The 27,860-nt window shown below is 41.5% G+C and overlaps 1 protein-coding gene across 1 annotated transcript; it reads right to left on the minus strand.

Annotated features, from left to right (window-relative positions):
• Positions 1–971: 971 nt before the first annotated feature.
• On the minus strand, positions 972–27,532 carry mybbp1a (MYB binding protein (P160) 1a). The gene is made up of 27 exons (XM_085421184.1): positions 27,308–27,532; positions 26,628–26,723; positions 23,262–23,345; positions 23,105–23,179; positions 22,738–22,845; positions 22,452–22,642; positions 22,104–22,271; positions 21,489–21,606; positions 20,762–21,051; positions 20,540–20,650; positions 20,330–20,455; positions 19,994–20,200; positions 19,798–19,906; positions 19,606–19,699; positions 18,836–18,993; positions 17,831–17,953; positions 17,454–17,639; positions 16,522–16,695; positions 16,246–16,403; positions 14,401–14,535; positions 14,216–14,285; positions 10,924–11,055; positions 10,775–10,843; positions 7,782–7,895; positions 4,076–4,177; positions 3,870–3,994; positions 972–1,396 (listed from the first exon to the last, which is right to left on the minus strand). Exons 1-27 carry the CDS (start codon positions 27,482–27,484, stop codon positions 1,054–1,056), a joined length of 3,843 nt encoding a protein of 1,280 aa, XP_085277310.1. The 5' UTR covers positions 27,485–27,532; the 3' UTR covers positions 972–1,053.
• Between the last annotated feature and the right edge of the window lie 328 nt (positions 27,533–27,860).

Raw genomic sequence — 27,860 nt, forward strand, 5'->3', positions numbered from 1 at the left:
GAATCACACTGCTGTATTAATCCCCCAGCTACAAACAGTCCCCAACAAATGCACCATTTAGTCCTGCTGGAGTAATGTTTTCCAAAACTCCAGAGCGCAGCTGTTTTAGGAAAATTATTGAACCTAATAAGCCTGGAGTACAGACATAATGGGGAAATCTCAGTGCACCAAGAAAGAAACGAACATATTTTGATGCCAGAAGAAAATCAGAACATTACCATAATGCTGATTCTTTATCTCTACATTACATTACTCTGTGAAAGGGCTAAATTGTAGTGATAAGCCTCAAGATTTATTAGAATCCTGCTGTTTTTGTTCTCAAAGTCTTTTTTTTTTTTTTTTTTAAGCCTGAAAATCTGCTGCACACTACCTGCTCTGCACCAAACAGAAATGCAGCAAAAGAGCCCAACTTTGTGGAACAGCAAACCCAAAACAGAGCTAAAAGAGACGAGCTGGCCACAAAAGTGTGTCCAAAGTAATGACAGTGGGGGTCCATAAGAGTAGGATGAGTTAACCATTTGCCAACAACCTCATCATATTAATGAAAAAAAGGCAATGAGATGTCAAAATTGCATTCTCAACATACTTTTATAAAAATTTTACAGGTTTAAGATTATTTCATAAGCCCATGACTTTCCAGTATACAATTGGTTTGTAGCTCAGCCAGTAATCAGGAGCTCCAAAAACATTACACCAACACCTCAAGCCTGAACTTTTGATCCAATGCATGATGGATCCATGCTTTCATGTTTTTCACACAAGTCCTTGCTGTTTCTTTTTAACATTTTACATACCTGAATAACAAAACTACATAACTGTTCTGAAGTGGAGGCCAAGTTGATTAACTTCCAGGAGGAAACATCACATTTATTTTTCTCATAACAGCAGTCATATACTGGGAAAAATATAGTCTTTCTTAATTCACTTCCCACACATTAAAAGCCTCGTAATTTGACATAGAAAGATGTGAGAACCAGAGAAAGACGAAAACAAAGCGTCTTCAAAGGAAATTACAAAAACGTTTCTGTGTCCATTTAAATAGGAGTCTCCACATTACATCTGCCCTCCTCCCTCTTTCTTCTGTTTGGGCTTCTTCTTCTTCTTGGCTGCTTTGCTCTCAGACTCCGTTTTACTCTTTTTGGCTGGGTTGGGCTGTGATGCTGTCGCGCCACCATTGGGTCGTTTCTGTTTATTTTTCTTGTCTTGCTTCTTTTTGCCTTGTCCTTTCTCCGTCCCTGGTTTATCTGTGGAGGCCGTGTTGCCTGCTGCCGGCTCCAAAACAGGCTTATTGCGCTTCTTACGTTTTTTGGTTTCTGGCAGAAAACCCTTCTTCTTTGCGGGGCCCGACTCTTGTTCTGTCTCCTTCTCAGGCTTCGTTTTTTCAGCTTTAGGTTTCCTGCAACACACACAAGGTCAACATGACAGATTTTATTTTTAAAAAACAACTGCTGTGGTCAAGAAATAATTTGTTTATGTAAATAAAGTGCTGTATGAATCTACGGTTAAATGTGACTCGTTGTTTAAACTGTCGTCAGCAGGACTAGAAAAGCACTACATAAACACACATTAAGTATGCTAATGAATTTATGGAGTGCAACATTCGGCATCTTTCTTTAAGACACCTTGAGGTGTGGGCTGGAGTACCCAGGGATCGAACCACTGATCCTCCGATTTGCAGTCAAACTGCTCTACCTCCTGAGCATCGTAATCAAAGCACCGAAAACTGAATCATCAATCAATTTGAAACTCTATTAAAACACAGATTAACTACCCCAAACCTAAAACTTCAGAACAGTTTGTCCTTTAAATGTCCTTTACTCAGTATGTGAGGATTATGGAACTGAGGCAGGAACTTCTAATGGACATGAACAAAATTCAGAACAATCTAATCCAAAGAACGAGAAGACACTTAACATTCGTCCTTGATAAAATGCTGCTACTACTAACACTTCAAAATCCTTCCTAGTTATGACTTCCCATTTATTTTTACATTTTATTCTAGCAGAAATTACAGCAAGTCATTTATACCTGCAGCACACAAAAGAAAGGCTCAACTTCTTTGTCCTAGATTGGATCTTTGGATATTAAATACCATCACAGGCTGGCTTTTTTACATCCAGAAAAACCCGAGGAGATATAGAACAGATGGAGGTTTATTTAATCAATACTGGATATTCCCTTTGAGCAAAAAGTAAAAAAAAAGAAAAAAAGTGGATACTTGGCTCAAGGTGTAGAAAAGAATAGTGTCTTATCGCTCAGTCAGGAAATAGTGTTTCTATTACTCAGTCAAAGGGTTTCATAATGGCAGAGAGAAATGCGTATGCTCATCATCTGAAAGTGGAAAAGTGATTTCTCTCTCCCCGTCTCTGTGTAAAAGTGTTTTGTTCTTTCCTTTTTTTTCCAATAATGCTGGTCATTCTCATTTTTTATGCTATCAAATAAAACATTTGTAACTTCAAATGCCTTTAAAGACATTTGAAAATAGAGCTTTAAATCACATCAAACGATACTGGGGTATATTAATAAATGAATATGAGTTTTTACTTTACCATCTTTTCCAATCTGGGCATTTGAACTGAATATCAATCTTATACAGACTCAGAAATTTAGATTGTGGATGGCTAGCAACATGATCCATTTATTTCAGTGTTATTTGCTGTGCTTACTATTCAGCAGCAGTGGCTGCTGGCTGATAGAAGGAGAGCTAACATAGCTTGGAGGAAGCATACCACACTGCTTTCCTTATCCTGCTGTCTTAAGTGTAAAGCGACTTGTTTCATGTCTGCTCCACTCCACACAATAAGGAAGAGAACTACTGCAACCATGATTAAGAGCAGAATGCAGGAGATACTCAGGAGTCAAGATACATTTGGTGAATAATAATGCATACATGCATGCATGCATTATTTTTACACTTTCATGCATTTATCTCCCAACAGAGATAGTAGGTGGGGGGGTCACATCAGGAAGAGCATCTGGTGCAAATTCAGTGTCAAATCAAACATGCAGAGCTACCCGCTGTGACGACCATTTGTGAATAATGGAGTAGCTGAAAGCCGCTTTGACTTTTGTTTTAAAGTCAGGAAAGCAACTGTTATTTGAGCCTTTATTTGATGCCGGATCAGTACTCGGTCATCGGTAGATAAGCTGAGCTATCAATATGAGGATCCAAATTGAAAAAGTTGGATCCCCGAAACTTTAAAGTAATCAGCATATGAAAGGAAACGATGGTTTGCAGAAAGGTTTTGTGAGGTTACAGTCAGCTAGACCTTCAAACACCAAAATGTTATCAGTTCATCTTAAACAAGGGAAGATTTTTGCCATTTATCAACAAGACGACCCATAAATCAGAACTCCTATAATCAGTGCAGAAGCAAAATCATCGCAAGGATGTCCATCATTAAAAAAAAATCTCTGCCACTGAATGAATCTGTGCTGTTTAATACGTGTCAGTATTACAGGTTGAGAAAGTCTGCAAACATTAAAAAACTCCAGAAATACGACTTAGTGCACCGATCTTTCCCACTGAGTCCTTCTTGGGGGTTGGCAGCTATTAAGTAAAAGCCTGAGGATTACAATATGCACCCAAGCATGGTGTGATTTATACTTGTGAGCTCCTGGCACCCATGCGTAGCATTTAACAGAAGAAACGAGGATCGAGAACATACCCTTACATTGAGCTTCATTAATACGAGTTAAAATAAGCGACCCCTGGCACCAAACTGGTGTGTGTGGGCGAGGAAATCTGATTACTCACTTGCTGCACGGACACAAGGACTTTGCACAAACCTGATTTCTTCCTTTAATCTGATTTCTGCACAAGAATCACCTCTATAGCTCTTCATTTCAGAGATGCCGAAATAACTCACGTTACTCCAAAGTGTTTCATCACAGCCCAGTAGGTGTCTTCCAGCTTGCCGGTCTTCTTGAAAGCAATCACGCTGGTCAGGGACTGCAGGACCTGCTGGAGGGGCTCCAAATCCACAGACAGCTTCTACACATAGCATGCAACAGAGTCAGAAACTGGAAACACTTTACCTGCTTCTTCTCATCTCAACACTCCATGCAAACCTACCTGCTGGTGAACGTGCTTGACTATAAACTGGCAGAGCTCCAGAGTTTTCACCGCCTTCTCCTTCACCACCTTGCTCTCAGCATGACCAACTTGTCGAAGACTCTAGAAAGATGATGATAATGGGATTAGACTCATGTCCATGTTGGCCTTAACGCCTGATCCTGCTGTTTTCATTTGCTTCTGATTTGACAGCTTGGCCCATTATGTAACTACTGTTTATGGCCGCTGATTTAAACCTCTTGGTAGGTGAAGATGAACCTAATCAGTCAGCATTATCTTAACCATGTCTCCTGTGTTTATTTAAAACATGAGCTAATCACATATATACACTATACTCTGGGACCTTTTTCCTTTCAGATAATGATGAATGAAGGGGCTGCTCACAATCAGAGCGGTGTACCTGAGAGGACCATTTTATATTAGATCCACTCTCTTGGATCCAATAGTGGGAAAAAAAAACCCCAGTCTGAAAGTGAGTATTTGGCTCACTTGCACATGGCTTCAGTATTTGAACTCCAGCCATGATTAATAGGAGTATCTACCATTATATAGGGCAGAAATAGAGGGGAAAACATAATAGCTCCACTTTAAGTTCTCTCTTTAGTTTCTCAACTCTAAACTGTCTTTTTATTCCATTTCTGCCACAACAAAACACAGTACAGACTATAGAAACCAACTGCATCTCAAACCTCCCCCCACCTCCCCCTTAGAGTACCAGATGAAGGATATAAACATAATCAGACGTCATCGAGTAATATATAAAAATAAGTGGTCATTTTGTTGCAAACCTCACGTACAATAACGACATTATGGTTGCGTGTTAATAATAGCCGCTGCAATACCTCCAACAAAGGATATAAATGGTAGGATATAATTTCCCAGCAGATCGTCTAATGGTGAATCTGATCTTTTCTAAATGAATATGACACATAACGTCTCTAATGGCCAAATGTTAGAGACAAAGAGTCCTTTTCATCTAGAAAGAAAACAGAGAAGACATCACATTCATAACACGCTCACAGTAAGAGAGATATCTAATGGGATCTATGTAGCTTTGTACATAGCCAACATATGTAACAGTGCAGCTCTGGCCCATCTGCATTCGTCACACGTAGCATCCAGGTCTATCTGCATTTCTGATAACCTGACCAATAAAGACCATGTGCAACCTTAAACTCCATTACTGCGTGTCAAAGGCATGCTGAAGACGTATATATCCTCTTTATGACTTTTTTTTTTTTTGCCAAATTGAATCTGGGATGTTTTCCCCAGTTTCCTATTTAATTTAAAGATACTACACTGGTGAGCTGTGCATTGAATAAACGATACATTCTGCTCAAGATTTTCTTTGAGTCCATCTGGCCTTTAAAAATCAGATCTATAACTGACATCTGAGGACATAAAGGGAATCAATCTGAATTAGATGAAACAACTCGAAAACATTTTGACCTGACTTCATCTGGACAGCTGCTTTCTGTGGCACTGAACACTTCTGCTACACTCAGTCTGGCTACATGTCACTGCCTATCCCTTCATACAGATGGAGGTGGAACTGGAAGGTGAGCGGGGACCTTCTCATGCTACCAGTTAGGGCTGGGCCATATTATAACATGGTAATACCGGTACAATGTTAGGCAACGATAAGAAAATGGAATATCGCGATAGAATGTGGGTAAAAGGCGAGTGCCAGTGCCTTCGTTTTCATACGCACACGGCCGAAAAAGCATGACGGCAACGGAGAATGAGAAGGGAGAAAGCGGATCATTGAGTGAAACTGATGAACCAGAATTAGTTTGTAAAAATGGTGCCACTTCAGTGATGTGAAATTGGAATTTGTCCGTCAGACACATTTTTTTGTAGAACATGCAAGGGGGCCGTCATTATTGCCGTATTTGTCGGACTAAGGCGCTCATAAATCTCGGAGTAATCTGGGTCCTAAACTCCCAAAGTCAAACGAACACTGCAGCATCACTGACAGTTAAAAAAAATTGTCTAAATTCTTTCATCTTTAATAAAACGATCAGCATTGCTGCTTTACCAGGTGTAACTATGAAGTTTAACATCCAGGCATCCATAAAAACAGAATTTATTACACTTAAAGGAGTTAGAAGCTAGCAGGAAGTTAGCTCGCTAATTTCGCTAGTTACCTAAGTATGATATAGCATGTTCTGACTGAGAGATTTCTGAAAAAATTCAAACGTACAGCTCTGCTATCACTTCCAACATAAATGAAGACAGGAAACTAAACAGCAGTGACGTTTGTAAGGTTAGTGAAGTTGGGCTAGCTGGTTTATAATGATGTGCTACGTGATCGCTAGCGACACAGCTATGTTAGCATAACATTAGCACAGTGAAGCTGGAGGATGAGCGCTAATATTTTTCCACTCGATGAAAGTTAACGTGAGAGTTTCTGGTGGTTAGGGACAAATGCAATCACATGTCAGGATGCTACAAACGGACCAAACTTCAGTTAGGAAAACAACTGAGATAATCCATCCACAATACGAGGTTAGTCATTAATATACTGCACCAACACAGGAATAGAGCAGCTGCGAGAGAATTCAGCATTAATGAATCAATGGTAGGGAAGTGGAGGAAGCTCAGGTTTCGGCTTTCCCCATATTCCAAAAGTGCTTCGTCTCTTTGCTATTACTGCCGCCCGGCATAATTTGCAGACGATGTTGTTTGTAGCCGCTGCAATGCTTTCGACCAAAACAGGCGCAGCTTGATGATGACACCATCAACATGCTCTATCGCGGTAGAGCGGTATAGTCAAAATCTCTACCGTTGGCCAAATTTATATCGTTTCTACCGTATACCGTTTATACCGCCCACCCCTATTTAAAACACATTATAATGTAAATGTAAACAGCTAAAAGGACATTTTAATGTTTGCTCCAGTACTTTACTATCTATCAAAATAAAAGCCTCCAAGAACAGATTGCAGAGGTTTTTAATTTAATAGACACTTATATTTGAGTACAACTATATCATGTTCCATTACATATTACCATAAATGTTTAAACATTACTTATAAATATTAAAACAGAGGAACAGCTGAGTTGGATAAATGAAAGCCTACACCTGCATTTTTGAAATATTGTTATTATATGATAAATAATTCTTGATGGAAGAGAAAAGCTAGGATTTATGTGCAATTTCTTTGAAAACACTTTTTTTCACGACTAAGTTTCTAAAGTAGTACAGCTGGTCGTGTCGTTTGGTCTGGGAGGAAAAAGACAGGAGGTGGGGTTATTTGCAGAAGACCTGCAGAAGCATGCAATTAGGCATGTCTTCACCCTCCACTCTCTGGAGGACACACAGAGGACAGCGAGAAGAGCAGCGGCTCTAATCATCATTTATCACAGGACGATGCAATCTCATAAACCTTCTGGAATAATATAATAAAAATGCGAACAAGCCTGAAGCATGCTGGTGTATGAATGCCTCTACTTACAGTGAGGACATGATGTGCAGCTATGGCCTCATGCTGCTATACTCAAGGAAAAATGACTTTCAATCAGTTCCACAAGCAGAGGTTTACAGAATTTAAATGAGGGAAAAGGCCTGCCATCGGGTTCAGTGTCTTGCCTGGGGAGGCTTTGTCATGTGAGGGGCAGAAGATCAAATCGCTATCTGTGCGATTAGTGGATAACTCGCTCTACCACCTGAGCACTGGCTATAATGCAGAGGTGTGTTGACTCACCGCTGCCAGCTGACCTTTGACCTTCTCGCAGAGCTCGGTCCACTGAGGGCCGCTCAGCTGCTGCTGAACCTCCCTGCTTTGCATCGCCCGCAACACCAACACACACGCTTGACCCTGAACACACACACACACACACACACACACACACACACACACAAAATGAAGCAAGTAAGACAAAGAATTTAAAGTTAAATTGAGCACTTTAATCAAAAATTAGCATTTATGATTTTTTATAATGTGTCCATGGAATAAAAGGCAGCTCAGACACAATGCTAACAGAAAAATCTCACCTCATCTCATTTCGAGATAAGAATAAACATGCTGAAATGTTTTTTAGTTTATTTTAAATGTGTCAGACGCCACAGAAACACATTTCTGAGAAATGTATTATTCACAAGGCTGGTTATCTAGATCATACTCACAAACTCTTTCTTCGGGCAAAGTTACTTAAATTCCAGGATCTGGTTAATTACAATACATCCATAATTTTGTATAAAGCTTTTACTAAACTTTTACCGGCAAATTTACAAACTAGATTTGAAATTCGAAAAAAGGTTTATAATGTGAGAGGCTTTGGAGAATTCAAATTACCCAGAACTCAAACAACCCGTAAAGGCTTTTGTGTGTCTGTATGTGGTGTGAAAATCTGGAACAGTCTGAGTTTACAACTGAAACAATGCAAAAATATTCATAGATTTAAATTTCTCTACAAACAGTTGGTCTGGTCACAGTATACTCAATGATGGTTTTTAGTGTGCTCTATAATGTCTGTCCTCTTACCATTGCTGGTATGGATTCCAAAATAAAATAAAAAATAAAAAAGTGTGCGTATGTATGTACATATATGTACTTGTGTGTGTAGATATATATGTATGTATATGTATGTGTGTTTGTTACTTGTAGTTATTATTGCCTGTTACCTGTGGTAATGCAATTTATAATTTATATATTCTGTATTCAGTTATGAAGGCTCTAATTGTTGTTTGCGAGCTGCCGCTTAGATGCTTGTATGTGCCCGGGGCTGTTGATGGGTCTGTATGCAATGATGGGCGTAGCTGCGGGAAGTTTATTGTTTTTTTTGTTGATGAGTGAGTATAGGGGTGGGATTTAATAAGTTTTCTTCGTCCCACTCCTTTTTCAGGCAATTTTTGTTTTGTGTATTTTATGTTCAATATAGGTATTTGTTGTGCCTGAAAATGAACAAATAAACGAATGAATGAAATGAAAACAGGAGTGGACAAAGGTGTGTAAATGGGAAAAATTGCCAGCAAATAACATTAAGTCTGAGGTTGTTGTTTTTTGGTTTGTTTGTTTTTTTAATCTCTTAGGATGCAGACAGTAAGTTGATGAACAAAAGCAGATTGCTGTTGTGTTTCTCTTTCGATTACTTTGTTATTGTTGTTCTAAAAAAAATGTGTTAATGGAAAAAAAAACATTTTGACATGACAAATAAGTAAAATGCATAAATTTGGATGATGGCTCAGTTGCTTGAATTTTTTTCCTGTTGGAAAATGACTGCAAGTACTTTGCGGCAACCAACTGGTCATCAAAGGTCAAGCGTGCAACACCGTCAACTTCTGGGGGACAAATTTGGATTGCAGGGCGACTGCGCTGGTTGCTTGGTGGGAGATAATCTGTCTCCAAACAATTGCAGTCTGATGCAGACAGACTGGTGAAGTTTAACAAAATAACTTTCAATTCAGTTCAACTGTTTTTAAATAGTGCCAAATCAGATCAACAGTTGCCTCAAGGGGCTTTATATTGCAAGGTAGAGACCCTAAAATCATACTGAGAGACCCCCCTTGGAGCAACAACTTGTCGACAGTGGGAAGGAAAAAGTCCCTTTTAACAGGAAGAAACCTCCGTCAGAAGCGGGCTCAGGGACGGGCGGCCATCTGCCGTGATCGGTTGGGGGTAAAAGACAGAACACGGGACAAAAAAAACAAAAAAAACATGCAGCTAATTTCTCACATAACTGCTGGCGTCTCATATAAATGCAGACAGATTGACTGATTGATGGCAGCATGTTGGCAGTCTCCACTGATGAGTGCAACTTGTCTGCAGTGAGTCCGTTTGCAATAGGGGCCTGACTCAACTGGTTGCCAGCTGATTGTATTCTGGATATATTCCTATATAAAAGTAAGGTTACGCTTATGTCATTTTCTAGTTAAATCACTGTTTTACAGCTACGTTGTCACTATACTTCTCTTATCCTTAAAGGAAACTCTTTAAAGGATAACTCTGGTGATACTCTAGGAGCAAAACCAGCAATACATTTATTATAAAGCAAGTAAACCCTATATGGTATAGAGTCTGTCGGTGTATTAAAATGATTTGTGATGTCACATGCTTGTTAATGTGCATGGACATGCTGTCCTGCTGCTGTAAATACTTAGTAGAGTGATAAATGTAAATTAATGCTTGCCAAAAAAGTGCAGTTTGCTCCCAGCTGTTTCAGTCTTTATTTATTATAAATATTTGTGAGCTATTTTTTAGTTTTATATCTCATTAAAGGAGGAAAAGCAGGGAGCTACTAAAAACAGTTGACTTTATTGCTTTTATGGAATCTGTTGACAATATAATAAATACAGAATATCACCAGTGCTATGTTTTAATATTGAAACACCATATGGTACAATAAGTCAAGGATCCAAACTCATGAACAGGTCTACTTATTCAGAGTGACACACCAACCGAGGACTGGGCATCACAGCTTTATTTGAAACTTTACTCTAGCAGACAGCACCATATGAGCCATATGTGCTCTAATTGTTTAACTTGCTCATGTGGGAGTTTTCCCAAAGTGAAGATGATCTTAAGTTCTCAATCAGTTAGTAAATGATATCATCTTTCAGTTTTATTCCCATGGCATGATGGGAGAAGAGAACTCTTTCATGTTTGTCATTTAGGATTAGGCTGCTTAACTGTTCCTATAGTAAACAACAAAAACAAAAAACAAAACAAACAAAATTGGGGGGTTTAAAACTTTTTACCTGCTGATGTTCTCTGACTCCAGATGTGATGTTCTGCACTGCTGTGTCCAACAGTTTCACGCATAAAACCTGCAAATAACACACAGGTGTCAGTTACTGCTTCAGAGGCGAGCGGCTGCACTCGGACGGAGGTGTGCGTTTTTACTCACGGGGAATCTGACGAATAAGTCGATGAACATCTGAGCAGTGAGTGGGCTCTTCCTCCGGCTCATGAAGGAGCACAGAGCATCTCTGAAGATAGTGGAGACCCGATCCACGTCGACATTACCCATGAACTTCAGCTGCACACATCAAATAGCAAACAGCAGACATCGGGGTTCAGATGCTAATTTAAAGCAAAAAGAACAAGCCTAAATAATAAAATTAGTCATGGCTGGATTCCAGTTAGCCATTTGTGTTTTTACTGGGAAAGCATGCGATTATTCAAGTAGACGATCGCTGCTACTCGTGCTACTACAAACACTTTCTAGTACAGGGTTGGAGCTCCTTTTGCTTTGAGCACTGCTTTAATTCTTCATGGCGTAGATCAAACAAGGTGCTGGAAACATTACATTTTAGTCGTTTTGATATGAGAGCATCACACAGTTGTTCAATATTTGTCAGCCGAGTACAGTGAACTCACTGAGTTCAAGAAACAAGTTTGAAATTAATGCTGCATCAGAAATCCAGACTCATCAGACCAGGCAACTTTTTTCTAATCTTTGATTGCCTAATTTAGGTAAGGCAGTGCGAATATTAGCCTCAGTTAGCAGCTGAAGAGAGAAGCTCCTGGTGTGGTCTTCTGCTGCAGTATCAGAGATGCTCTTCTGCATATCTAGGTTGTAACGAGTGGTTATTTGAGTTACAGCTGCCTTACTATCAGCTTGAAGTACTCTGGCCATTTCCCCCTGATCTATTGACATAAATAAGGCAATCAATAAGATGGGTATGTGGGAAAATCCCAGCAGATCAGCAGTTTGTGGAATACTCATACCCACAATGATGCCACATTCAAAGTCACTTAAACTGCCTTTCTCCCCCCCCACTCTGATCCTAGCAGTTGTCCAGGTGCATCTAATGAAAAGCAGTCAACTGTTTCATGTAGCCACTTGCCGCCAGACACCTCTCTCCATTACAGGAATTTGTATGCAAGCAAGACTTAAAGACATGACAGCACGACTAACTGAAGCAGCTTTGCAGTACTTTGATCTTGATTATGAGCAGCTGTGCGTAGGCTGCCTACTTGAATATGAGTAACTACATTGTGCACAGGTCTGTGGAGGGAAATCTGCAAGAAAAGAAATCTGCCAGTGCTACCGCGGCTAACATTAGCCACACTCAGCAAAATAATATTTGTTTAATAAAAAATGTGATTAATGGCTTCAATTAAGACTATTTTCTGAGTGCTTTAGAAAAGGTGATTAGTTAGTAGTTAGTTAGTTAGTAGGTAATTAATTTCTTTTCTTAATTAGTTGCTAAGAACAACTATAATTTTCACTTTGGGTATAAATGTGAGGAAAAAGTTGTGAGGTGAAAAATGTGGTGTATAAAATGATGTCAGAAAAAAAAAAATCAAAACACAGAGAACAGAGAACAGAGGTGCCCCCCCCCCGAGTTCTGAGCGCTGAGGATGTTAGAATTAGGACCAGCAGTATTTCAGTGTACAGGCACAAACAAACAGAAACACACTTTCATTTGCATGTTTTAACAGATATTTGCACATCATTTAGATTGAAACTTGACTACTGTCGTGTCTGCTTGAATATTTGAAGAGAGAAGAGCCATTATTTAAAATAAAAGGCAAAAAAACCCCAAACAGATTAACGGTAACACTATTTGTGGAAAAAGAACATCCACTCACTGGTGTGGAGGCGTGAAGAGACAGATATGTCAAAACTGGGACAAACAAATCCCAAACTGTCTGCTGGAACAGAAGCTTATTTAAGGAATCTTTGTCAATACACTTTTAATAACAAGTCTTATGAAAACATCTGACAGCAGCAGCATCACGCAACGCTGGCGACGTGCATGGAACATCTGGTGAATGCCCCCCACCACCACACCACCACCAATCAGCCTGTCATTAAACTGAGGATTCACAGGACTCATTTCATTATTAACAGATCATTTTCTTAATTAAAATCAATATAGACAAGTTGTTTGGATTTAACTTATTGTTATCAAGCAGTCACTGATTTCATGATGTCATCGCTACAGTTAGCACAGACAGCGCTGGCATTAATATTGGCTTTCTGTAGGGCTCATGTTCGTGCTTTTCTCCTGCTGGGTATTAGCTCTCTTGGGATAATTAAGGCTTGACTGCACAACCAAAACAGGAAGAAGAAAAGTGCTTTCGTCTTCTCTGTAGCTATCAGTAGATTCCCTAAGGTAGCTGAAATAATGGATGGTAGAATAAAAGCAGTAACTGTGGAAGTGGCAAGAGGAAAGAGTGCCCCACTGGCCGAGAAAGCAAGTAAAAAATGGAGAATCGAGGAAACTGAAAGTAACTCAAAACTTGACCACAGACGGGCAAACAAGTAGAAGAAGAAAACTTTCTACATTAATGCTAACTTTAGTACATCCTAAATAGTAATGGCTGGTATGGCTTATTTACAGTAAAATTAAAACTGAACTGGTAAAAACTGCCATGAAAATCACAGGAAACAAATGTTTCCAGACAACATAGGAACAAAAATTGTCATTCATCAGGCGCATAAAATGGTTAATGATCCCTCCTGTATCCTTTTTCACGGCACGAGCTATTACCCTCAGGGAAACAGTACAAAGCAAGCAGCTATAAAACAAACCGCTATAAGCTCTCTTTCCTCCCAGCATCTATTGCACTTTTAAATAGGACTTAGCCCAATTTAAAAGCTCTGGAGCCACATCATCGTGTAATCGAATGTTTGCTGGTGTCATATTATGGGATTTATTGTGGGAATGCTGCTATGTTTAGCACTGTTTGTCCAAAAAAAAATTTTCCCACGTGGGAAAATAAAGTTTATTCTTATCTTCTTATCTTAAAAGTTGAGAAAAACAGAAAATACTAAGAAGTGAGTAAGGACAAAAGTTCGTTCAAGGACGAGAGAATAATCTGGTCAAAAGGGGGCCGAGTTATCCAGGACACTCCTCTAACCCAGTAAAGTCCAGAAACAGACCTGGAATCTGGTGCACAGCTGAGCACAACATGAGAGAAAACATAAGAACAGTACCTGCCTGTTGTGTAAATGTTTAATTACCATCTGTCTACTGACCAACTGTGTGACCTACAAGCAAAAAAAAAAAAAAGAAAAAAGAAAGCCTGTCCTGTCCTTTATGTGACTTGTTTTGGGTAAAACTGGAAGAAAAAACACAAAAAAACAAAACGTACACATTCTGATCTAGACAGGCAACCCCCTGCAAGCAGGTAAACATGATGGCTGAAATTAGTGTGTGTGTCTGTGTACTTGTGTGTGAACATACGTCGGCCTGCTCCTCTGTGGTCTCAGCAGGAGGGGCTCCTCGCAGCACTTTCACCACATACAGAGAAGCACTGCAGGGAGAAAACAACACACTTAAGGCAAAAATAACTCTTCTCACACATTTAGAAATACGGTAGTGTCACATCATCTTCTCTTCAGCTCCGTAAAAAAACATCACTGCTGTACCTGAAGTAGTAAAGGGAGACTGAGGAGTCAGACAGCTTCTGGGATTTGGTGACCAGCTTCTCCAGCAGGTCATGGAGCTCCCCCTGTCTGTCACCGGCAGTCCTGCAGTAAACCTTGGACCTGCACAGGTGGTTCCTATAAAAACAGAGACATCAAACACTCAGGAGGACCTCAGGGGAAGCTGTCATTACTCATCCATTCATCCACTTTCTTAACAGCTTATCTGACTTACAGTTGTGGTCAGAAGTTTACACGTACTCGTCATGGGCATGAACGTCATGGCAATTTTTTCCCCTTTGAACTGTTTTTATTTTTTATTCAGATGATTGTGCAGCCTACATCTTTAATGACTTCGAAAACAACAGGGAATTTGAATTTAATATGATTAATTTGGTCAAACTTATACATACACCCAGAAATATGTGGTTCAATGTCCCTTTGATGAGAGGTGCGCATCAACCAGATGCACCTTTGTCGGTTTCCTGGCTTTGTGGCCGAGTTGACAAAACCAGTGAAGGCTGTTCGAGAAACTTAATGTTGGCCTGCTTTATTTATTCCAAAACCAGTTTTAATGTGTTTTTGGGTGCACTGCCTTGTTGGAACACACAAATGTGTTCGAGTTTCAACCCAGCTGTTCATTTGAGGTGAAACTGAATTTTAAGGTACCGCTAGTCCTCCTTCATTACTCCACCATTCCAGTAACACTGGCAGCAAAACAGCCACAGAGCAGACCTACACCATGCTTGGTACAGTGGTAGATTTCTAAAGCCTCACCTTTACTCCTCCAAAGATATCTCTTGTCATTTTGGCCAAACAGCTCGATCTTTATCTCATCTGACCATAAAACATTTCCTGGGTCGTTCCTGAACATCCTAACCAATTTCCTCTCATCTGAGGATGATGCAGTTTGGATCTTCTTCCATATGTTGGCAAATTGGTGAAACATAAGAATAACTTGTACTTAATCTACAGTTTAAAAAAAAGGCTCCAGAAGACCTACCCAACTTCTGTAAATCCACATATCTCCTTAGATCACTTTCCCATCTGAGTATTGGTCAATCCAATGAGTGCTGTAACTGCAGTTTTGCAGGAGGGCTCGAGCAGCCATGTCAGTTCAGAACAGGGTTCAAAGACAAACACACAGAGGGCTGAAACCCTGACTGACCTGAACTTAGTACTTAGATTCAAAGACATGAGCTTGGGCCATGTTAAAATCTATCACCTTGTCTTTTAGATACAAGCTGGGTACCTGAAACCTTCAACCTACTACTTAGCAGGGTAGGGTAAGAAGTGGATGTATGCACACCCTATTAATTCTGTGTGTGGTGGTGGGTTTGGAAGCCATCTGAAACCCCAGAGCAATAAAGTAAATTTTATTAATTTGAGAAAATCTGTTTTGTCTAATTCAGCAGATTAAATTGAAATTTACCCCACTGATGTTCATAAAGTCTGTTATTGTAAAATTGTTCCTCCAAACTGATTTGCTCTGCCCACTTCAGAGATCTAATACAGTTAGAGAAACTAAACGTTCAAAAGCAGCAATAGCCACTGTTGAAAGAACATAAGCTATTATCCTCTGAAATTCCTGCCATCTATGGATTTATAAATTGTCTCTCAGTTTCTCCAAATACACTCAAATCACCAGCTTTGAACTTGAAATTTTACAAATTGCAATAAATAAAATGAAGTAATACAAGCAAAAGTGTTTTGTAGTTGATCTCCAGTGGATAAAAACGCTGACGTGAACATTTCAAATTAAACATGAGACATAAATCGCAACACCAAAGATTTAAAATTAATTATGACACTAACAGTCAGCTCAGTCCACAGCTCACATGTGTTTACCTGAATATGTCTGCTGTCCGGCGCAGGAAGTCCTGCTCCTGCTGGTCACTGCCGGAGCTCATTCCTCGCTCGATAATGGCGAGCAGAGGCTCAACCAAGCCGAGGACGAGAGGGCTGCCAGCCTGCCGCGCCACAAACACTTCAATCAGGTCCAACACCTACAAGAGCAAAACAATGGGATGAGAAAGGTCTGTATTTTACTTCTCGCCATCTCTCCTCTTAGTGTCATGCTGTGCTGGGTTAAAGATGTGTTTGACAGGACTGAGCTTAAGCTACCTTGATCTTAAACTCTCTGACCAGCGTCTTCTCCTTTTGTAGTTTTGTCTTCTCATCCTTCTTGGCCTGGAGCTTTTTCTTCTGCTCTGAGAACAGCGCTGACAGACTCTTATCCAGCTCCATCATGGCTTCATCATCCAGATCTTCATCACTGCTGGCATCCTCCACTGTGGCCTGAATATGAAGTACAACTGTGTTACTTTGACATTGAAGCACTGAATTATAGCTCTAGCCTGAGGTCTCTGAGGTGAAACATCTTCTGTTAGGCTCCACCTAAACTTAAATTATTCTAGCTGAGCTTCAAACACATGTAGTAAAATTAATAAATGGAACTGGGAGGGAGGTGGGTTGCAAAGAGGCTTGCAGTTATGCTGCAACTGAAGTCGGGCTAAAAGAGCTTAAACAGCAGACAAAATACAGAATACTTGCTCAGTTTTTATTGCATCTTTCTAAAAATTAGCTGTTAAACAAGTTACTGGTGACGTTCTGTTGCAATTTTATCTTCCTGCTTTAGGCTAAAGGATGACGATGGCATTACAAAATACAGCCCAAAATGTGGTGCTGAGGAATACAATCTCGTCATCCTAATCTCTAATGAAGAGAGAGGTGGACTAATGACAAGATGTATGATGAATATTAATTTGCAGGATTTTGCTTTTTTGTAGATTTCATGCCGGCACTGTGGACGATGCTGACTTAACGGCTGTGAAATTTTAATTTTGGTCACGTTTTCTATTTACGCACATAAAATTTGCTCCCAGGATGACAAAGATTAATGCACTTAATGACCACGGTGTCTTTACACAGAACACTTTGGTGAATCCTAATGAACACTGCTGCTGTGATGAGCCTCTGCTCGGCCTTAGTGGGCTCTTTGTATTAAAAGTTCATTTGAAATCGGAGCGGACAAGCTGAAAAGCCTGACCACCCACCAGAGCATTCTTCTGCTGGAGGACCTTCATGAGCTCCATGCGGAAGTTCTGGTCCACTGGTTCCTCGTCCATCTTCTCATCTTCCCCTTCCTCCTCCTCCATTGCTTCATCTTCAGAGTCGTCATCCTCGTCGTCGTCGTCATCATCATCATCATCATCATCATCAGATTCATCAGATTTGTCATCCTGAAAAAAACAAAAAAAAAAAACAACTGAATAACTAAAATAAACAACATTTTGTGTCTAAAAGAATAAACTGTAACCGTAAAGATAGAAACAATCGGCATGTGAAAGATAAATAATTTATGTTTGAGTAGAATTCAGTGCATAAGACAGAAAAAGGTTGATAACAGAAAATGCGTTTGACAACAACTGACCTCCATCTCCTCATCATCTTCCTCGTCATCCTCCTCATTTGTTTTCTTCTTTTGTGTTGCGTTTGAGTCATCTTCGACAACCACAGCGGCGTCCTCTTCGTCATCCTTCTCTGGGTCTAAAACCTACACAAAATGTTGTTGTTACAAATAACACCGACTTTGTGCGGAAATCGCTGATGCATTCCTTTTTTGGCTGTTTGGCAAAATTAAGCAGGAAACTCATTATTTTAGGCAGATTTTACAAAAAATAAAAATAAAAAATTGCCGTGGCTAACCAACACATTACTCTTCACACAGGCTGTTTACCTGCAACCAAAGCCTCCACAGGTCAATAGCACAGGTGCAAAACAATCGTAAACAAAAAGCGTCCAATACCAGAAATCTGTTGTGTTTATAGATAAAGGCATAAAATAAATTTGCTCCATGGCTTTACTTCTTCAGGTCTGTGTAATCAAAGCCGAAAATAGATATCTGGCCTAAAATTAGAATAACATTGCTTATCTAGTTCTCTACGTAGCTATTACATAAATAAATAGCTACAGTTAAATAGCTGTTTGAAAATGGTTCCACAGAAAAGGCGTGAAAACACACTAACTTCATCGCAAACACATGTTTTGATTTGGGGGTTTTATGAGCAAACTAATAACAGTAGAAAGCTGCAATCTGGCAGTTTTCCTATTAAGATGTGTATCACCACCCTGGAAATTTTTTTTCAGGGGAATTGGAGATGGTCAGATTGGAAGCATTTGCTCAGTTAATGTGGGATGAACCAAAAGTGTCATCAGGAAACCCTGAAAAACGCAGAAACCCCACAGCACTCTTGGTGTATCTTTGTCACATGACAAAGAAGTGGCCATATTTAGGTCATGTGATGAAAGAAGAACAGAAAAAAAACTTAACTAATAAAAGGCTCTGGTTAAAGTTACATTACACTGATAACCTGACTTATGTTAATTTCATGAGTGTCTACAGGGAATCCCGATAATGACCCCATATGTTACTTACATCTAAGATGGCGGTGAGGGCGGCTGCAGTAACGTGGGGGCAGATGGAGGAGAAGACCGTCTTGCACACCTGTCTGATATGTCTGCTCTGCTGGGAGAGCAGCGACAACAAGATGTCCACCATCACCTCCACCCACTCGGGCTCCTCCTGTTCTGTGGCTGCATTTCAAAACATCCAACACATTCATACACTTAAAAGCAGCACTCGCTTATTCATTCTCTGGCTTCCTAAGAGAAAGCACAATAAGCTAAGAACACAAAATTCTTTTAATTTTAATTGGAATAAGCCGATTATTAAGAAATTCTGCAGAAGGTGAACAAAATTATGCCGAATAATCTGCTTTTAGCTTCGCTTTTGGTCTCCACCAACTGCATGGACATTTCTACAGGGAGTATGAATTAATTTAGTTGATTAATTTGATCAAAAACGGGAGTAATTACTGATACTTAAATACGGAAGTTCAGTCTTACCTTAAAAAAAAGGTACAGCTTACAGACCGTCAAATATGACGCTAAAATATGTTTGGATTTCTAGGTTGTTCTGCTCACTTTCATTTTCTGTGAGGCATATTTCAAAAGTTTGGGCATAGCGAGGTTGTCTGTGTCCTGCTGCTTCGAGTGTAGGAAGCAGTGGGAAGGTAAGCACAGACATGAAAACAATGTTGACCTTCTCATAACTCCTGGCATTGCCAAAAATGCTCAAGCATTTCTTTATATATATGAAAAGAGATGTGCTTCGTGATGCTGCTGCTTTTTATCACAAGGCCTGACCTTCTTTTTTCTTTTTCTTTTTGGCCTTCTTCTCCTGAGCCTTCTCCATACAGCTCTGCAGGTCTTTCATGATGTCCAGCAGCTCCTCAGGGGCCTTTGGGAAGAAAAGTGTTACTACGCTGCTCTTATTCAGCTAATTTAGGTTTAATGTGTACAAATAACCAACTGTAAACAAGCTGATGGATGCTGTACCTTGAAGAGGTGCATGCCAACCAATAGGAAGAGCTGCTGGAACGCGCTGCTCTCTGCTGTTTGGCTTTTCTTTGCCTTCTTCTTCAGGTTTGCCACAGACTCCAGCATGCTGGAAGAAAACAAATCAAAAATGGCACAGGTGAATAAGCAAAACTCCTTTAAATGTAAAGATTACATCATATTCCAGCTTCCCTACCTGTCCCAGGCTTGTCTCTGCTCAGGGCTGAAGGGCTGGCTGCTCTGGACGTGTTTTGGCTGGTTAAGCAGGGCTTGCGCGTACTGAACCAGGTGGTAGATCCACATGGTGCCGTCAGCCGTCACACCCAGAACCCGCTTTTGGCTGACAGCTGCACCTTCGGTTGCGTCCTCAGTGAGCGGCATGTGGTGCATGGACAGGAGAAGTCTGGGTAGCGGAAAAACAGAAGACAGCTGAATGACAGCTCAATTTTTCTTGAAGAAAAAGATCAGAGAAATAAAGTACAGCCATCAGCGGGTGATATTTAAAAGCTGCAGAGAAAATGTCAATTCTCACCCGAAGGAAGAATTAACGAGCACGGCTCTGGTTTTATCGTCGATTGGGACAGAAAGCTTCGTCTTTGTCTCCGAGATGTCGGCCGAGGCCTTCTTGGCGCTGAAGAAAGCATGGAAAAAGACAAACCTGGGGAAAAAAAACAAAGAAACACTAGTGAATAACCTCCTCTTCATCAAACAAAGAACTTCACAGCGCTCAAACAAGTCTTACCTGGCCACATCCATGATGAGATCCTCTTGCTTCTTCACCTGGTGGTTGTCAATGATGGAGGCGAGCCGGGAAACAATCCACTTCCTCAGGCGGAATACAGATTCCTCCTTCCTGAGGAAAGATAATCAACAAGTTGCATTCATCCACTTTCCGTGCCTCTTTTGCCCTGTTCAGCACACATTCTCTGCACGATCTAGCAAAAACAACAGCAGATGCACTCACTGATCTTGTCCTCCCTTGCTGTCCTTCTTCTTGTGAGTACTGATGTCCAGCAGCTTGTCCAGCTGAGGCTGCAGGAATATGTCCTTAAGCCATTCCACATAGCCCTGCAGAGCTGCAGGCTGAAGGTGCTGCACCACCTTCCACACCGACGGCACCACGGGGTAGCCTCTGTTGGTGAGGGAGGAGAAACCCACCATCACTGCCAGCTGTTTGTCTGAGTCCCGACAGCCTTCCAAGAAGTCCGACACAAAGACGTCCATCTCAGGGGCCAGCTTGAAGCGGTCCGGTTTCTAAGAGTGAGAAAAGATGGAAGCGGACCTACATTAGCTTTAATATGTGTGAGCACGGCTTTAACATGGTGACTTGGCACTGATTCTGCAGGAAAGAAACCCTCATCAACAAGCTGGAAGTGATACAGTGCTTTACAAACCAGTGATATTGCTGCTTGGTGTCAACTAAAGTAAAATGATCACATGACCTCTGTGTTTGGTGAAAGACTGTAGGTCATTTGCTGGGAAATTTTCACTTTATGAATTATAGGCATGGCACATTTTACTACACAAATTACTACAAGTACAGTAACACTAGGCTCATTTTAGCAGGTCTTGTAGCAGAAAGCATTGCAAGCAATCTCCTCTAGTGTGCAGATTTTATTAGCTCGTCCCATTAGATGACATTGAAGAGTGGAAGCTGTTCTTTATAGTCAAGTCTAGACGGTGGCACTGACCTGAGCAGACACTACGTGTTCCCCATAGTTCATCATCACCTCTCCAGACAAGACGTCCTTCAGCTGGGCTGTGGACAGCAGAGGGAGGGTGCTGCCCAGCAGACGGAAGCTCATGTAACTGGACACAGATGGGAAAGCAGCAGAAGGGCTGAGCACAATGACATAATAAACAGGACAAATCAAAGAAAAAAGAAGAGTAAATCCTGCAGAAACAGGTGTGCTCTCTCTCCACCTCTGTCAAGTGTTACTAAAGCAAAGCAGCAAAGTGAGCACTAAACACAGCGACAATATAGTGTCAGATTTGCTGTTGCAGATTAAATCCTACACCCTCCTGCTCCAAGTTTGACTTTAAAATCAACACAAACTGCTGAGTTATTAATTTTCATGCTAAATTCCTGACATGAAGATGTCTGCACTTACGTCTGATACAGGATAACGAAGTCAGTGGTATTAAAAAAGTGCTGTTTCATCTAGTGCAGCACTCAGTTGTCTACCACAGTTAGTTCACATCTGATAAAACCATTTCCAGTGAGCATAACAATATTTAATTACTTCATTTTAAAGGGCTAACTGTTCACCGGGCTGCAGGCTCCCTCTAAAGCTGACAGGACTCACTGAGTTGGCCCCGGCTGTTCCTTTAACATGCCATCGGTGATGGCTTTATTCCAGAAGAGCTCAAAGCTGTCTTCCTTCAGAGAGAGCTTCAGGAGGTCCAGGACCACTGCTGGGAGGATGCGCTCCTTCTTCACAGCGAGGGCTGCCGTCTTCAACACTTCTGTTATTCTGCCAGACATCAGATTAGACAGTTCAGTCAGAAGCTGCTGATTAGCAGACCCAGAAGGGGAAAGTGGTGCATAATTATAGGATGCACTTACAGTAGTGTAGCCAGCACAGAGCAGTGCAAGCTAAAATGAACATTCAGATCAGCAGCAGAAGATGTGCGTGTTTGTGAAAGCTTCTTACTTGGGTATGTTGTCAGCGTTGATGATGGTGGAGGAGCCCAGCAACTTCTTCAGTTTCTTGGGTTTGAGGGTTTGTGGGAAGCGCTGCAGAGCTACCAGCAGCAGCTGCAGCTGCTCCGGAGTCCTGAAAGCAGATTCCAGGTCAGTCTGCAGGGCTCCCATGAGGACCTCCTCAAACACCTCCTCAGGGACCTGATGGACAGGATGACATACACTAGAGTCAGAAAACCCCTGAAAATAGTTGAAAAACACTATTTTTGTAGCAGTAACTAGGCTGCAGCTGTCACCTCAGCGAGGATGTCCATCATGGTCTTGGTGGGTAGGTCCTTCAGGTGTTGTTTGTGCTGACTGAGGCTCTGCAGGAGCTGCACACATCCCAACACCACCTGCGGCTCCTGCACAGAAACAAGACAGAGAGCTCAGAGACCACAACGTATTTGACAGAGCATCAGCTGTCCTGGATCTCCTCTGTCACCTGGATCTTAAATCTCTCGTGAAATTTACAACCGCACAAAGATCTGAAAGTGATGATGATGACACGATTGGTATCCCTTAAATATTTGCAGGCATCCTCAGTATATTGTCTCAGGCACATTCTCCTCTTTAATGCAGCAAAATTTTTTCCAAGTATGCTAAAAATGTGAGAAAACTTACCTTAGAGAGGCGGTTGGACTGGTGAAGGGCAAGAACACCAAACACGTTTCCAAACATAGCATTTCTGGAAAATTTCTGAAAGACAAAAGATGAAACAAGTTCAAAGATTGCATTCATCGATTTTGGTGCTAAAAGAGACCAAACACCCAAAACTCACCTTTTTAGCTCCTTGCAAGTTGTGCTTTTCTTTGATTCTGTTGAGTATACTCTGCAGGGAGACATCTTCAAAGGCACTCAAAACCTAAAAATAAGGGAAACTTTACTGCTTAGCTCAGTTATTATAGAGCACTTTCCTAACACTAGCAGCAAAACAGCATTTGTACACACTTCAAAACCCACATTAGGACCAATATATTCAGTTCAATACTCATCTTAAAATAAGGCAAAACTAGCACTTTAAATTGCATGACGCTGTACAGAAGGTGATACACAAATAAAGGGAGACTGTCCATGCTAGACAGAAAGCAAAGGATGATTCATTCAGGAGGTATGTCCATGTTTGACAAGGGGGAAAAACAAATTCCAGTGTACGTAATGACACCCTGGAAACTTCTGGCTACCACCCTAATTTAAGATGAATATAAAGCGGGGCTTTACAGCTGACTGGTTAGCTTTTAACATGATCACATCTACTCCTTAGACTTTTGAATTTGCTCTTTAATGAAGAGTAACAGCAACACATCTTGACCACTTTATTAGGTATATGTGTACATGCTGATGTCATAACCTATTGCTATACAAAGCTTATAGTGACACTTTTGTACGTACAAAAATGTGCCAAAAAAAAGGTGTGTATAAGTCTTTTACACACAAATCATCGCTTCTCTCTCTTTGTCTCTATCTTCTTTGTCTTCTTCATCTGCTTCTGTGACTTCTGTGACATTTGCCTCTTTCTCCTCATCTTCATCTTTGACATCTAAAGGTCATCACGGCAGATCATCTGAACATCCCCCCAGCATCTTCCTCTGTCGTGCCAACGCTCTGCAATGTCTTCCTTATCTACACATCATCATAAACCTGCTCTCTGGTCTTCCTCTTTTCCTCCTGGCTGGCAGCTCCGTATTAAACATCTGTTATCCTTCCTCTCTACATCTCTAAACCAACCTCAGCGTCACCCCTCTAACTCTTTAACATCTTTGAGATCAAAGCAGCTAAAAGCATCTACTCCCAGAAGCTGGAAGAACGGCTCTCAGCCAACGACCCTGCGTCAGTGTGGAGGGGCCTGCAGGAAATCACCAGCTACAGACGCCCCCCACCCACTATTGAAGCAAACAAAGACCTGGCCAACGAGTTAAACACTTTCTATTGCAGGTTTGAGACGGACAGACTCCCACCCCCCACCCTCCCCTCCCCAGGGACATTGCTTCAGACATTGACCCCCAACACACCTTCCACCTCTCCCCCTTCACCCTGCCCCTCCCCAATCAAGACTCAACTACCACCCCCACCCTCCCCAATCCAGACTCAACGACCACCACCACCCTCTCCAATCCAGACTCAACGACCTCCACCACACCTTTCACCCCCCTTTCCTCCTCCAGGAAACTCAGAATACACACTCAGGATGTGAGCCGACTATTCCAGAAACAGAAGCCCAGGAAAGCCCCCGGACCAGACGGCGTCTCTCCCTCCTGCCTCAAAACCTGTGCTGAACAGCTGGCTCCCATCTTTACTCGCATCTTCAACAGATCCCTGGAGCTGTGTGAAGTTCCCTCCTGCTTCAAACGCTCCACCATCATCCCTGTTCCCAAGAAACCCACCATCACAGGACTGAATGACTACAGACCTGTCGCCTTGACGTCTGTGGTCATGAAATCCTTCGAACGACTGGTGTTAGCCCATCTGAAAGACATTACAGGCCACCAGCTGGACCCTCTGCAGTTTGCCTACCGGGCAAACAGGTCGGTGGATGATGCAGTGAACATGGGGCTGCATTACATCCTGCAACACCTTGACCGCCCGGGAACTTATGCCAGGGTCCTGTTTGTGGACTTTAGTTCGGCTTTTAACACCATTGTGCCTGAACTTCTTTCCTCCAAACTCTCCCAGCTCAGCGTGTCACCAGCTACCTGTCAGTGGATCACCAGCTTCCTGACAGACAGAAAGCAACAAGTGAGGCTGGGGGAGATCACCTCTGAAACCCGGTCCCTCAGTATTGGTGCCCCTCAAGGATGTGTCCTCTCACCACTACTGTTCTCCCTCTACACTAACGACTGCACCTCCAAGAACTCGGCTGTCAAACTCCTAAAGTTTGCAGATGACACCACTGTCATTGGCCTCATTCAAGATGGTGATGAGTCTGCATACCGGCAGGAAGTTGAGCGGCTGGTACTCTGGTGCAGTCAGCACAATCTGGAGCTGAACACTCTTAAGACTGTAGAGATGACAGTGGACTTCAGGAGACATCCCTCAACTCTGCTCCCCCTCACCATATCAGACAGCCCTGTGTCAACTGTGAAGACCTTCAAGTTCCTGGGTACAACCATCTCCCAGGACCTGAAGTGGGAGACCAACATCAACTCCATCCTCAAAAAGACCCAGCAGAGGATGTACTTCCTGAGACAACTGGGGAAGTACAGTCTTCCACAGGAGCTGCTGATCCAGTTCTACACTGCGGTCATTGAGTCTGTCCTGTGCTCCTCCATCACAGTCTGGTATGGAGCAGCCACTAAACAGGACAGGAGCAGACTGCAGCGGACTGTACGGGCAGCAGAAAGGATCATCGGCACCCCCCTGCCCTCCATCCAGGATCTGTACCTCTCAAGAACCAGGAAACGGGCAGGGAAAATCATCGCAGACCCCTCACACCCTGCACACAGACTTTTTGATCTGCTGCCCTCTGGCAGACGGTACAGAAGCCTGCAGACAAGGACCACCCGACACAGGAACAGTTTCTTTCCCCTCGCCATCTCCCTTCTTAACAGTTGACCTGTCACACTGCTCCCACTGCCAGACTGCAGCTGCACCTTATGTACATTTTGTAGTATTCATTCCACCTCATTCATTTCTGTATTTTATGTATATAAGTTTAGATTCGTTATTTATAGTTGGTTTACACAGCTTTGTGTATGTATGTGTAATGTGTATATATAGACACTTGTGTGTGTGTGGGTGTGTGTGTGAGATTTACATTGCTGTGCTTGAGAGCCACCATCTACCGAAACCAAATTCCCTGTATGTGTCTGCACATATACTTGGCCAATAAACACGATTCTGATTCTGATTCTGATCTTTGGTTCTGCCACCTCCAACTCAGCTTCCTATTGTTTTGTCAGTCAAAGTCTCCAAACTATACATCATAGCAGGTCTCACAACCATCTCTTAGTACATAAAAGCCACATCCAGGAATTTTTATCACTTATGAAGATAAATAAAGAGGATTTTTGTTATTAAAAGTAGTGTTGAACTCCTGCACTGTGTTTATTACCCCCAACCCTGAAACAAAGAGATGTGGCTGAAGCTGTGGATGTGTGCGCAGAGGCAGGGCTGCAGACAAAGATAGATGGGGATAAACTCCACTCACCTGCCCCAGAGCGAGGCTGAACCCAGGTCTCGCAGTCTCCCGTGTGTGAGCCAGTCCATCCACCAGCCTTTTAAAGGTGTATTCCAACTCATCCTCCTGCAAAACATGAAGAAAGATGATTTAAAACTTTGAAACTACAGACACTTTAACACTGTGTGGAATCATATATATGCTGGAATATACTTATACAAGAAATACTACATACTAAACCTCAGACATTTTTATAAGTGCACTCTTTATGCTTCATCCTTGACCCTTGACAGTAAAATACTTTACTGTGCTTTACAGTATTTCTGCTTGCAGTACGGTAAGAAAAGGTTTACTATATTTTTAAGTAATTTTATTTAATGTTTTGATTCTTATACTGTATACAAGGTATTTTAACAAGTTTTGATAAAGTAGGTAGTTACGGTAATAGTGCCTTATGTTAATAATATAGGCCTGAAACTGTTATATGAGTATTTAAATTCTTGATACTTGAAATACTTCAGTGTGCCAATGACATCCTGTATGATATCCAGTCATATAATCAGTTACATATGAAAACATCTCCACCTCTCCATACGACACTATGTGTACAACTACTACTTCTAAAACTACTAGTGGAAAACTTCTGAGGAGTACATGTGCAGCGGGACCACGGTCCGTCTCTCAGTGACACCGATCGCAGTCTGCCTCACCTTGTTGTTGGTTTTTAGGTACTGTATCAGGTTTTCCACCGCCTTCAGTCGGACCTCTTGATCCGGTTTGGCCAGGTCCCAGAAGAAGTCGAGGAAGACCCGGTTCTGCTGCAGGTTACCGGCGGGCCGGAGCGGTTCCGCCGCCTTCACTGAGAGCTCCACCATCTCTACAGACATCTGTTCCAAATGCCACCACCACCTCAACTCATGTTGCTGCAGGGGGAACACGTGCCTCACTCACGGAAACTACATCCGGGTCAACTCACCAGCCATGTTTTTTTTTTTAAGAAGAAAAAACTTTATTGAGCGAGTCACAGAAGGGAATATATAATATAATATAATATAATATAATATAATATAATATAATATAATATAATATAGTTAAAAGAGTTGTTAGAAAATGAGCATATATAGCCACATATTCAAATAATAATAATAATAAATAATAAAAATGTATCAATGCATTTATTTATTGAATTACATTTAATTAATATCATAAAACATGTTTTTGTTACCATGAGCCTTGTTTTAAGATTTATTTCATCCAAATGGT

This window comes from Rhamphochromis longiceps, linkage group LG10 (assembly GCF_057381845.1).
Source record: "Rhamphochromis longiceps isolate RC_006_pf linkage group LG10, R_longiceps_female_GT1.1, whole genome shotgun sequence".
NCBI lineage: Eukaryota > Metazoa > Chordata > Actinopteri > Cichliformes > Cichlidae > Rhamphochromis > Rhamphochromis longiceps.

What these genes read in the sequence shown, in the direction of transcription:
- mybbp1a (XM_085421184.1), bottom strand. Translation starts at nt 27,484, where the DNA reads ATGTCTGTAGAGATGGTGGAGCTCTCAGTGAAGGCGGCGGAACCGCTC. An exon ending in AACGCTGACAACATACCCAA is followed by an intron (nt 22,272 to 22,451) that starts GTAAGAAGCTTT and finishes GATGTCTGGCAG; the next exon opens with AATAACAGAAGTGTTGAAGA. An exon ending in CTCATCATGGATGTGGCCAG is followed by an intron (nt 20,456 to 20,539) that starts GTAAGACTTGTT and finishes TTTTTTCCCCAG; the next exon opens with GTTTGTCTTTTTCCATGCTT.